The sequence below is a fragment of the Panthera leo genome, chromosome D3 (assembly GCF_018350215.1).
Source record: "Panthera leo isolate Ple1 chromosome D3, P.leo_Ple1_pat1.1, whole genome shotgun sequence".
NCBI lineage: Eukaryota > Metazoa > Chordata > Mammalia > Carnivora > Felidae > Panthera > Panthera leo.
In genome coordinates, this window is record NC_056690.1 from 52,960,856 (window position 1) to 52,973,188 (window position 12,333).

Here is a 12,333-nt window from a genome sequence, read left to right on the forward strand (position 1 = left end):
TGGACCAATGATCTCTCCACATCAAACTCTAAAATTCTAAAAAATGTAGAACACAATTCTAAAGAAGACACTTCTCAAAGTAAGACAAATACACTCTTATGAGCTCCTTTCAGACACATGATTAACAAACTCATACAATAATATTTTAAAATTACCTGATTTTCTTTATCGTACCCAGTAATATACAACACTGTGTGCATGCTTTATTTAAAGTAACTTTAAGAAATAGTATTTTTGACTGAACAATAAGAAAACTATTGAAAAGATAAATTCATTATGGAATAATTACCCAGTGTTAATCTTTAGGAATAATTGTCATAAGCCAACCTTGCGAATTTAAGATAGGCATATTCCTAACGATCATAGATAACAGAAATACATTTCAAATGTCCATGTGGTTAGTGTACTTAGAAAATTCACTGACTGAAATCAGCTGTGAAGCCTGGCCTGGAATTTGGTTGGCTGTTAAGTTTAATTTTGTCTTACTGTTTCAAAATATAAATAGTTTGGCCCACTCTACATTTGTTAAAAACTGTGACCTTAAATGTGAAAAAAAAGACTTCTCAAACAGATAGACATAACTAGCCATTTCATCTAAAAAGTTATAAAATACTTATTCCTAGAGAGCTTTCATGATCCCTGTTCTGCAAAGCTTATTTCAAAATCCCTCACTATTTTGCATTTATAAACTGTGTCCTTGCATTAACGATATGAACTATAAACATGCTATTATATACCAAATAACCACATTCCAATTTTAAATATCCTTTTGTTAACACAGAATGTTGTATCTAATAAAAGCATGACATATTTTTACAGTTTTAATGGCAGAATTAAAGTTCCTTTGTTGAGGAAATAATGAAGCAATAACCAAGATACTTGCAACAATAACATCAACATGACATTAATTTCGAGAAAAACAGAGAATAATACACTTACATAAAACAAAAACAGAATAACTCGCTTTATAAAAGAAGAGAGACGGCTTTTTAAAATATTTAGACTCTCCAACCCAAGTAGAAATTTAAAAAATAAAGAGAAGAGAAAGAGAAGTAGAGAGAGAGAAACAGACACAGAGGGAAAAGGGGAGAGACAGAGAGAGAGAGACCAAAGACCAAGGCCTTGCAGAAATAAAAATACATTCTTAGAGCAGTTTTTAAAACTAAATTTTCCTGACAAGGTTGGTAACAGAGAAATTTAGATTCAGTTCAGGATTTTGTATAGAATACAACCTAGAAACTAAAGTCCACCAGAATGGAATTATATTAACAGTCAATGCCTGGTTGGGACTCTCCCTTTACCTTGAGAAAGGTAATGCTGTGAGAATAAAACATTATCAAGAATGCAATATACACACTTCATAATGTTCAGGACAGCAACAGTTTTTAAGCACCACACAATTCATTAATTAGGTAAATGAATATAATGCTAAAGCAAGTTCTCTGAAATTTTCTATTAGGTTATATTTCAAGTAGCTTATGATATATACTTGAATTAATTACATTTTATTGCACTGTAAGTTGGCTATTGACATTATACCCAAATGTAAACAATAATGTGGACTTCCTTAATTTTTCTACCTGTAGATCTCCTTGGATGGAAGACAACTAATTTATAACTATGTAAAAATTGGGTACTTTGTATACTTATTTACAGCATTTTTCTGTAAATATGCATTTGGCTAAAGAGATCTCATCAAAATAAAGAAGGGGAAAACCCAAAACATTGCATCTTCTATTTTTAAAAAATCCTGGCTTGTATTTAAAAAAGTGGGGGCTCGTGGGGGGCTGGGGAACAGATAAAGCCACTGGCTTTTGTAGACTTATTAGAATCCACTCATCTCCTTATGCACGCTTCTGCTAGTGTCCTAAATTTGGGTTCCAAATGATCCAAAAATTCAAGCCCATCTTCTTCTTGTCGTTCACTGCAGCAACCTATAGAACCAGCCACTGATCCTTTTCCTTCATAGTTATACGTAAGGACGTAGTCTTGAGCATGCTTATGATTGTCATCCTGATCACACAGTTGCACCTTCTGCCAGGGGAGAAACACAATATATTTTATTATTATTATTTTAAACACCAAAACTTACTAACATAAAAATAATTGCTTTGATTTACCTTTCATTGTTTAATTTTTAACCAGAGTGTGTCCTCTAATGGATTCCTACATATAAAAAATGCACATGATTGGTCTGTATCATAAATCACTCTATAAATTCACTCTATAGCATGTTTCTAAAAATCACATATGTGGCAGCAAGTATCCTAGGGTTCATGTTACATAATCACGTCTAGCGTGAAATGCAAAATCCCATTAAACTGAACCCAAATGGTGGTGGGCTCAGATCTTTCCAGATAGGCTTACTGACCATAAGGCTATAATTGCCTCGTAGCACACTTTTGGTTTCTAAGATACGATTTATCACATGGGAAATATTAACACAAAGTCATGGGAAAAAAAATAATTTGAATGTCATCACACAGATAACTTTTGTATTTTAAAAATAAAATCACATAACCTGGGATAAAGATTCTTTTCAGTTGTTCTTCTACCAAATAAATAAGACATTTCCTGTCCAGTAAGTAAGTAAGTAAATATCATCTAACATTATTTCAGTAAGAACTAAAAACCAAACAAAATGAGAGGAAAAGTAAATATCCACTTAATATCGGAGCATTATTAAATCAAAATTGAGGAAAAACAACTTTCCAATTAAGTAGATCAATAATTAATTGAAAATGAAGGTGAGGCCACTAAATTGTAACAATTCAGAACGCTGAAAAGATATCAAAATCAATTCTTAGGACACCGAGGGAAACTCACTTCACCAAGGCGGGGCTGGGTGAAATTATGCCACTCGGAGTAGGTGTATCTGCAGTTGTCCGTCTCCACGTGTCCTCCCCTGCAGGAATCCAGGGTGTGATGATGCCCCGTCCCCCGGCACGATTCCAGGGTCTGGTGTCCGCCTTTCACCATTTCAATGGTCTCCTGGCCTCCATTTTTCACTCCTGATCCCAAGGTGCCACAAATTCCCTGAGCCGAACTGCCCACGGTATGGGTTGTGAAGCCATTCGTGGAACACTGAAACGGAAACAGTTGGCATTGGGGAAGTACAGAGAAGAACAACCACCACCACAACGGAACGTAAATAATGTTATAAATTCTTGTGTTATAAGGTAAGCTCTCTGAGGGCAGGAACTAAATCTGTCTTGACTATCCTGACCACCTGATTATCGTAACCCCAGGACTTCATGCAGTGTCCTGGAAATCGCCAACTGTCAAGTGGTCTATCCTTGAGACAAATCAGAAAGCTTAATGTATATTCCTCCTCTGAAAACTTCTTAGAGTATTGTACAACGTCACTTATTAAATCCTTCCAACATCTCAAGCCTCAAAATCAGGATTCCGTTATCAATGTCTCACATGTATTTACCCTGCTGGGTTTAAATTCATTCCCTTCACCTGCCTAGAGCAGAAACAGAAATGATGATTGTGGGGAATAAGCTAATTAGCAAAAGAAAGATGCCTTGTTGACCCTGAGGTAGCAGGATCTCACTGTTTTAGTCCCTAGGCAGGCTAAGATAAACAGACTCGGGGCCTCGGGCATGCCAGAAATAACCACCTGCCTGGAGCCAGACCCCTAACACCAAAACCCCCTTTCCTTCACACACATGAGTTAACGTTCATGGTTTCATCGTCTCTTCGCACACGTCCATCACACTTGTATGCCTTCTGATCCTAATAAAAATGGAGCAAGGACCCTTACTTGGGGCTCTTGTTTCCTCCCGAACATTAGCCTCTCTTGCATTTTAATCCTGCGTCCACTCTCTGCCTGAGAACTCCAGACCCAGAGTCTACAACACATGATCAGTATTTTTTTTTAATTTAAAAAAATTTTTTTAATCTATTTTTTAGAGAGAAAGAGAATAGGGCAGAGGCCCAGAGCGAGGGGGACAGAGGATCTGAAGCAGGCTTCATACTGATAGCAGAGAGCCTGATGTGGGGCTTGAAGCCGTGAACCATGAGATGATGACCTGAGCCAAAATTGGATGCTTAACCCAATGAGCCACCCAGGCTCCCCGATTGGTATTTTTATTCAATGTCTAATCTAGTTCCCCTCAACTAGAACAAAAATATAGAAATAAAGTTGCCATAAACATCTTGGCTGGAATAATAAATCCTTGCAATCTTGGGGTGCCTTTTGTGGCTTGGTCGATTGAGCTTCTGACTCTTGATTTTGGCTCAGGTCATAATCTCAGGGTTATGAGATCAAGCCCCGTGTCATGCTCCATGCTGGGTGTGCAGCCTGCTCAAGATTCTTTCCCTCTGCCTCTCCCACCCTTCCTGCTTGTGTGTACTCTCTCTCCTTAAAAATAATTAATTTTTAAAAATTTTTTTTAACGTTTTATTTATTTTTGAGACAGGGAGAGACAAAGCATGAAAGGGGAGGGGCAGAGAGAGGGAGACACAGAATCTGAAACAGCCTCCAGGCTCTGAGCTGTCAGCACAGAGCCCGACACGGGGCTCGAACTCATGGACTGCGAGATCACGACCTGAGCCAAAGTCGGCCGCTTAACCGACTGAGCCACCCAGGCGCCCCTAAAAATAATTAATTAATTAATTAAAAAGAAAGTCCTTGCAATCTCAATAAATAAAAATAAACCAGCAGAGATGCTTCTCTGGCCACTAATTTTCCATGGTTTGTTTTTGTAGGAAACGCTAAGTTTTGTTTTATTTTATTTTTTTTTACACGTTTTACACTTTTTAAAGTTTTCTAAATCTGTCCTGTTCTTATCATCATTATGCTTTTTGTAGAAAATTTACATGTTCCTCATCCACATACTAGGCCAGAAACCGAAGCTGGATCTCTGTAGTCACTGGCTAGCACTGCTGGATCATAAATTTGACCTCAGGCTTCTTTCTAACCCACATTAGCACCGGAAAGACTCCATTAAAGTTCTTCCCACACAGATCAAAGCTTGTAGTCATTTTATTGCTGCTGCCAGGAAAAAAAAAAAAAACAAACTTAAAATAATTATGCTGATGATCTGTGAATAATTAAATGAAATATTTTTACAGCACAAACAGCAGTTTCAATACATAAAAAAGACCTAAAGTTGAAATCATGAAACACTTCAAGTAGGAATAATAATAACAGGCTGAAGGATTTTTAGTGTGAAGTAACACCCTATGACCACAGTGAAATATCACATAGCATCATGAGAACCAACCTAATTTTATCTACTTCCACAGGAACAATGGAATTTTATATATTGTAAGGTACCCGACTGCAAAAGAACTTGTCCCAGAAAGAGAATTCTAGTTGGTTAGGCCAGTTTGTCCTTTGTGTTTATTTTAGAAAGACAAACTACTTACCATTTTGTCATCTCCAGGAGCTTCAGTGTTTGACACGATGAGGTTCTGCTGGGCTAAATCATCGGGAAACGCTTTGGGCTGTTTAGCTGTCCCGGTAGCCCCACAGACTAAGGTAAATAGGATACCTGGAGGATGAGAGAAATTGCTTCCGTTTATCATAAAACAATGTGAAGTTACGAATTTAGGATGACTAATATGAAGACAGCTTTCCAGAAAACATACACACGATGGCCTATGGTGAAATCGTAGGCAATTGGCAAGTCCGCCCTAACCAGAGATGCCGCGAAGACGTGCTATAAGGGCTGTATTTTTGCGCTGAATTTTAGGTCTGTGCTGAGAGAACACTAGTTGCAATATATAAGTTAAATATGTTGTGCTAAATTGAAATAGAACTATCTTCAAGTGGCCAGCTACAGAGAGCAGTGTTGACTCGAAGAATGAGTCTTGAAAGTTATTTCAGAGGCTCTTATTTGAGTTCATGCAGGGACTTACAAAAGAGCAATGCTATGCCCAGCAGTATCGCAAGGATGGCCCATTTTCCAAGCCTCACTTCTCCGTTGCCAGTCCTTGGGTCTGTGCGAAGTGCGCAATCATTTTCAGTAACACAGTCACATAGTATAACTTTTAATGGAGTGACGACTGACAGGCCATGTCTGTCTCTAACTCTGACAGGTACTTGATATGGTCCAAATGGAAGGTCGTTCTTATAGAAAAGACGAGCTGCTGTATCTGAAAGAAAATAAAACCGAGTGATATAGAATGTCACAAATGCCTCCTATGTTAGGATGTTCACCAAATTTCTCCACAAATGGATCTTCCTGATGGGAGGGCACAGCCGGCACAGGATCGTGAATGGGAACGGACTGAGGAGTTCTCATCTACCTCGATGGTAAACATACCGCAAAGAAAACTTTATCCCTGCTGTGTCTTATAGAAATGTCTTTTGGCTTTTGGAATAATATATTTTTCCATCCATAAACAAACCTTTTCCAATCACAAGTAATAGGCTTGTTAAGACATCGGTCTTTATCACCACTTTAAAAATTTTTAAGAGAAACTTACAGTGCAATTTTCATTTATACACGATTCATCATAGAGTAACAGTCTGAAATTCTGGACATTTCTCCTTACTTTGTTTGCATATATTGTGCCAAACAGTATTACACAGTTGTGACTTACTGTCAGAGACTGATTCTGACAACTTAGAACGTGGCTGACCTTGAACATACCAGCAGGCATGAGCGGTCCTGCTGCTACAGCATCTCATGGTCCTATAGGACCATGTATTTGCTTTTAGGTCAAGGGTGGAAAATATCCACGTCAAAATCCAGTTGAGTCTTAAGCACATATCCAAAGATATAATATTATCCTGAACGTAAACACCACATGCACATGTCCAAGAATAATCCCCCTGCAGTGTGACAATTCCATTGATTTTTAAGGTGTTTGAAGCTGTAAATATAAATTTGGATGTTTGGGTAAAGAAATCAGTGAATAAGTCTATTATAAAGGAAAGGATGGTGTGCGCCTGGGTGGCTCAGTCGGTTGAGCGTCCAACTTCAGCTCAGGTCACGATCTCCTAGCTTGTGAGTTTAAGCCTCGCAACGGACTCTCTGCTGTCAGCGTGGAGCCCGCGTTCGATTCTGTGTCTCCCTCTCTCTCTGCCCCTCTCCCACTAGCTCCCTCTCTCTCTCAAAAATAAATAAACATTTTAAAAAAGAAAACCAAATAAAAGAAAGCATGGTTAACTTGGTAAGTTTATGTGTAGGAAATAATACTAAGATTAACAAAACCAAAATTGATGGTGCATAATGTGCCATGGTCTGATGCATTCATTATCCTGTTGACTCCCTCAAATAATCCCACTTTACATATGAGTAAATTAAGGCCCAAAGAGAATAAATAGCATGGTCATATTTATGTCACTAATAAACAGTGGAGCCAGCATTTAACACAGCCTATCTGACTTCAAAGCCTCTTTAGGATATGTTCTTCTTGATTTGGTGTTTCCCAGACTTTGGGTTACTTCACAGATAGTAAAACTTTAAAGTAACAAAGCTTTGAGCAACATAATCCTGTCACTGTTTTACTGTATGAAGTAGGAATATTAAAAAAAAAAAAAATTACCATCTCGCTCCACATTATCTAAAAAGAAATGATATTATGACACCAAATCAGTAGAAAGAACAAAATCTAAAAATAAGGTTAGTTGTTCCCAAGAAAAGAATAGTTGATAACCTTACACACATACACACACACCAGAATACTGTTTTTAGAAAGACTGAAAATGCTGCCTGTCCACAGAGCAGGATTCGGGACACAGTCGGGTCTTAACTTGTCGCCGTAGCTTCTATGTGTCCTTGTTTTACTTCCCTCTTCCTATTTCCCTTCCCTTGGCTCACAACTTTTGTTTTTTAATTTGTCATAAAAGAAATAGAGGAATATTCATTGGAAGCATGGGGTTGAAAACCATTCAAGGACACCATAAGGGCAAACCCTCTGTTTATGGCAGATCTTGAACCATGAGCGCTGAAGTGGGGGGCGACCAGGCCATCAGGGCCCGTGGGCAGTACAGTCAGGAGATGCCGAGAGCACCGCAGAGTGAAGAGCCGATGGAGTGAGTGAGGCAGCTGGCATGGAGAGGCCCCTCCATTTTGCCATTCTTATCCACCATAGATCCTCTCATGGGGAAAGTCAGAAGTACAGACTAGGAACTAAGTTGGGGGAGAATCCCAACTAGAAAACAAAAGACGAGAAAAGGTCAGAGGTCAATACAGTGCAGAGACAAGGGACAGCAGAGTGGACACTGTGACGCATACCCAGATTCCCTGCACTCAGGGACATACTGTCCTCGCATTGTCCCAGCTGTTTGGGGAGGCCATAAGCTTCTTCAATGTCTGTGCCATTTTGCCAAAAGTCACGCCCCTCAAGGCACCCACTCCACTGACTGAGCCATGAAAGAGTACAGAGGCTCAACTTGGGGCCCCCTGAAGGGCCATTAACTCAGACTCCCTGTGGGGTTAACTACAGCTGTCCTTTGACTTGGGCTGCAGCTTGGCTTTTCTCTGCCCAATTCTGCTTTCCTTCCTTTCACATCTACTGATGCCAAGCAAATTCCTTATTAATACTCTGCCTGAGAAACTCTTGTCTCAGAGTTCACTTCCTAGGGAACAGACCTGCAACATATGGTGATCCCCTTACGACCTAGGAAACCATTAGTGAGTGAAGAATCTATGTGGAGGAGAGGTCAGCAAGTCAGGAAGTGATGGCATTAGACCCAGGCTAAGGCGGGATATGTACAGGGGAGGGGAATGGGGACTCACACAGCCCCTAACAGAATCTTGACACAGGAGAGATTAGAAACGGTGCAAGAGGGGCACCTGGGTGGCTCAGTCAGTTAAGCAACCGGCTCTTGATTTTGGTTCAGGTCATGGTCTCATGGTTCCTGAGTTTGAGTCCTACTTCCCACCACACCGGAATGGAGGAACTTTCCTTCTTTTATTGGTGGTTCCCACACGGTGATTATTCTCATGTTGCATCAAGAAAAAAATATTTTAGACATCCGGATGCTGAAAAGGACAAAGTCATGTTTAGTAATACGTACCATTAATTTTTGTCAGTCTCCACATTCTTTCTATGCCTGCATCAGGAACACTCTCCAAACTGAAGTCAAAGGGTGGGCCATTTATAGGATCGTCAGGATCCACTGCAGAGATGTCTGCAGATGACATGACGGTTTTGCAGATGACCACCGTCTGCTTTGGGATAACTGGGCCATTATCGTTCATGTCTTCAAGTATAATTCCCAGCGTCCCAGTACACGTTCTCCCATCTAGAAAATTGGATATAAAAATAGAACATTTTAATGTTCTGAGTTTTAACTAGGAAATTCTACATTGAAAAAAAAAAGTTTTAAATGTGAATTTGGCACTTGTGACATATCAATGACAAGCGCAAAGCTGTGCCCTTAAGGAATGTTAAAAAAAAAAAATTGTCACTTTTGGATGGGTTGGAGAGATAATAACTATTTAGATTTGTCATCCATTCACTATCCATGCAACTGAGATGGAAACTGTTATAGAGGTTAGTTTTGACTGATTTTTAAAAAGGAGAAAAGAGGATGAACAAGGGCATTTCTGGTATACTTAAAAGCACAAGGACATTCAGGAAGGTGGGAAAGCATAACATGCACATCCATCTTCTAGACATAATGAAGGGGAAGGCAAATTGGTTGGAGTTCAAAACCTCAGAGAAGAGCCAAGGGTCCTTGAAAGCCATTCTAAGGAGCCTGGAGTTTAATATACATCTAGGGAGTGAGTAAGGTTTTGGAGCAGGGGAACTGAAAGGTAAGATTGTGGATATGGAAGATCAGAACAACATAGTACATAGGACCATTTGAAGGACGAAAGACTCCAGAAGCAGAAAATCACTTGCAAACCAAACTAATCAGAGTGTCTGTAGCCTAAGGAATGCATCTATCTATATATTTATTTTACTTTTTATGCTTACTTATTTGTTTTGAGAGAGAACAAGAGAACGAGCAGGGAAGGGGCAGAGAGAGAAGGAGAGAGAATCCCAAGCAGGCCCCTCGGTGTCAGCACGAGCCTAACTTGGGGCGTGAACCCACGAACTATGAGATCATGACCTGACAAGAAACCAAGAGTTGGACGCATAACGGACTGAGCCACCCAGGCACCCCTCATCTGTCTATATATATTTAATAAAAACTTACTGAATAACCACTTTGTACAGGGCACTGTGCTGGCAAACAACCTAGGGGATTCAAAGAGGAAGTGAGCATGTGTCCAGGCCACAAACCAGTAACACAGTTGTGAAGCCCGAAGCTGAACACAAATCCAGGACTTCTGTCTCTAAACCACTTATTCTTTCTTCCATTTAATAAGAAGGGCTTGGATATCAAGCAAGGAGAAGAGGGGAGCAAACCTGTGTTGCCTGCTGCCTGGGGCCGTGCCTTAGATAAAACTGCCAACCTAGGAGAGCTGGAAGATGGGGCACAGCCCTACAGTCACAACTTCAACCCAGGCAACAGGACCTATGATACTTGCAGTGTCTTCAAAGGCCAGGAGAACTGGTTCTGAAACGTGGGGCACAGCAAAGGACAAGGTGGGGGCAACTCTAAGACTCCTATGGGGTGAAGCGGGAAAGATGGAGAAACCAACAACAGAGAGACAACTGAACACCTCCCACGTGATAGAAGCTTGCAAGTTAAAATTCCAGAATGAGCAAGATTAATGCTAAAAAGGAAAACCAAAATCATCCATCAGAAGATTGATTCACCCTACACAAGACATCTTTGAAACATGTATGTTTAGTATCTTCAAAGACATAAAAAGGGCAACTACTTAAACAACAATGAAATTATAGCTTAAATTCCAGTAGAAATAAAACAGCAACATTCCTCTCATAGGGATTCTAGAAGAAGAGAATAACTAGAACGTTGGGGAAGCAGTATTTAAATACATAATTGCTGAGAATATCCCATAATTAAAGAAAAACATGATCTTCCGTGCTAGATAAATAAAAATACATTCACACCGTAAATGTTGTATTGAAACTATAGAATGCAACCTAAGGAACTATAAAAGTTATCTAGACATACTATCCACGAAGGGACAATAGTGAGATTGACAGTAGGATAAACATCAGCAACAAGAGATGCCACAAGATAATGGAGTATGACCTGCACAGTGTTGAGGAAAAGAAGGAGTTAATTCAAAATGTTAAACCAAGTCAAATTATCAAGTCAAGCATGAGAATGATATTTTTCAGAGCAAGTCAGGCAGGATTTAACACCTATACCACACCATTGGACGGACTAGTAAAGGACATGCACCAGCAAGAAGAAACGGGGAACCAGGAGAGAAGAAATGAGATGACGAGAGAAGAAACAAGCTGCCAAGAAACAATGCAACTATCTCTCATTTTGGACAACTAAACAAAGAGGGAGAAGAAGAGGGAGACAAAGGAAGCAGGGAGATGTGTATTTCATCTACCTGATATACTTTTCTCAGGGCAGAATAATTTCACTTCTCACAATCTCTTGTTCTCACGCTATGTGCTGTTTTCTGGCTCTCTCTGGAAATTGGGACTGCTGGTGGTCTTGAACACTTCTTTTCCATTTGAGTCCACACACTGAGTTGAAAGCACACGGCTTACTGACTGAATCTAATTGCATTGTCTTTGAAAGTTGAAACTCTTCCGTGTTTGCTCTTCTACTACTGTGCTGAATGCCTGAATTTCCTTCCATTAAACGTTTGGAGTTGTTCAATACACTCCGTTTTTTTGCACACTGTCATTCATATTGGTGTACAATATGTAAACCAAAGATCTTAGACATCTAATTCAGTGTCTCACAGCCATTATTCATCTGTTGATTAAATAAATAATCCCCTTATTCATTGGAGCGTATGCATGCAATGGTCACCTAATGTCAAAGCAATTCTATATAAGTAAGTACTAATTCCAAATATGAAGTCATGCAAAGCCATGGTTTTGTGATTTTTGTGCATGGCGCCCTCCTGGTAAATGTTTCAAACATTTTTTGAAAGCACGCTCCTCCCCAAAGCGCGAATAATACAACAAACATAGAAACCTAAAACTGAGCTATATGGAGGAGATACTTAAGTGACACTGCCAGGAGAGCTAAATTTGAGAAGATACTGAGAAGAAGAGAAATTGAACGCCAACTGAAGAAATAGCTATGTTCAGGAGAGTGGAAGGTGGTACCAGAAAACATATGGATGATAGAGGAGTGTGTGGAACAATTTATACACAGAAGCGTTGCAAGAGAGTTTCAGAAAGAGGAAGTAAGTGCTGTAGAGAAGCAGGAGGGTGGGAAGTGAGAATGGACCCAGAGGTCAGTGCTCACTCATGAAAGAGACTCTTTCATGAGGAAGCAGCTGGGGTGGCGGGGGGGGGGGGGGGGGGGGGGGG

General features: G+C 39.9%; 1 protein-coding gene across 1 annotated transcript in view; it reads right to left on the reverse strand.

Annotated features, from left to right (window-relative positions):
* Window positions 1-1,107: 1,107 nt before the first annotated feature.
* DSC2 (desmocollin 2) overlaps window positions 1,108-12,333 on the reverse strand; it is a 36,052-nt gene continuing 24,826 nt past the window's right edge. The window contains exons 12-16 of the mRNA XM_042910143.1: window positions 8,984-9,211; window positions 5,872-6,108; window positions 5,380-5,504; window positions 2,827-3,084; window positions 1,108-2,034 (exon numbers count right to left, since the gene is read on the reverse strand). Of these exons, the coding sequence (XP_042766077.1) occupies window positions 1,837-2,034; window positions 2,827-3,084; window positions 5,380-5,504; window positions 5,872-6,108; window positions 8,984-9,211 (1,046 nt within the window). The 3' untranslated portion in view covers window positions 1,108-1,836. The remainder of the gene's footprint in view (window positions 2,035-2,826; window positions 3,085-5,379; window positions 5,505-5,871; window positions 6,109-8,983; window positions 9,212-12,333) is intronic.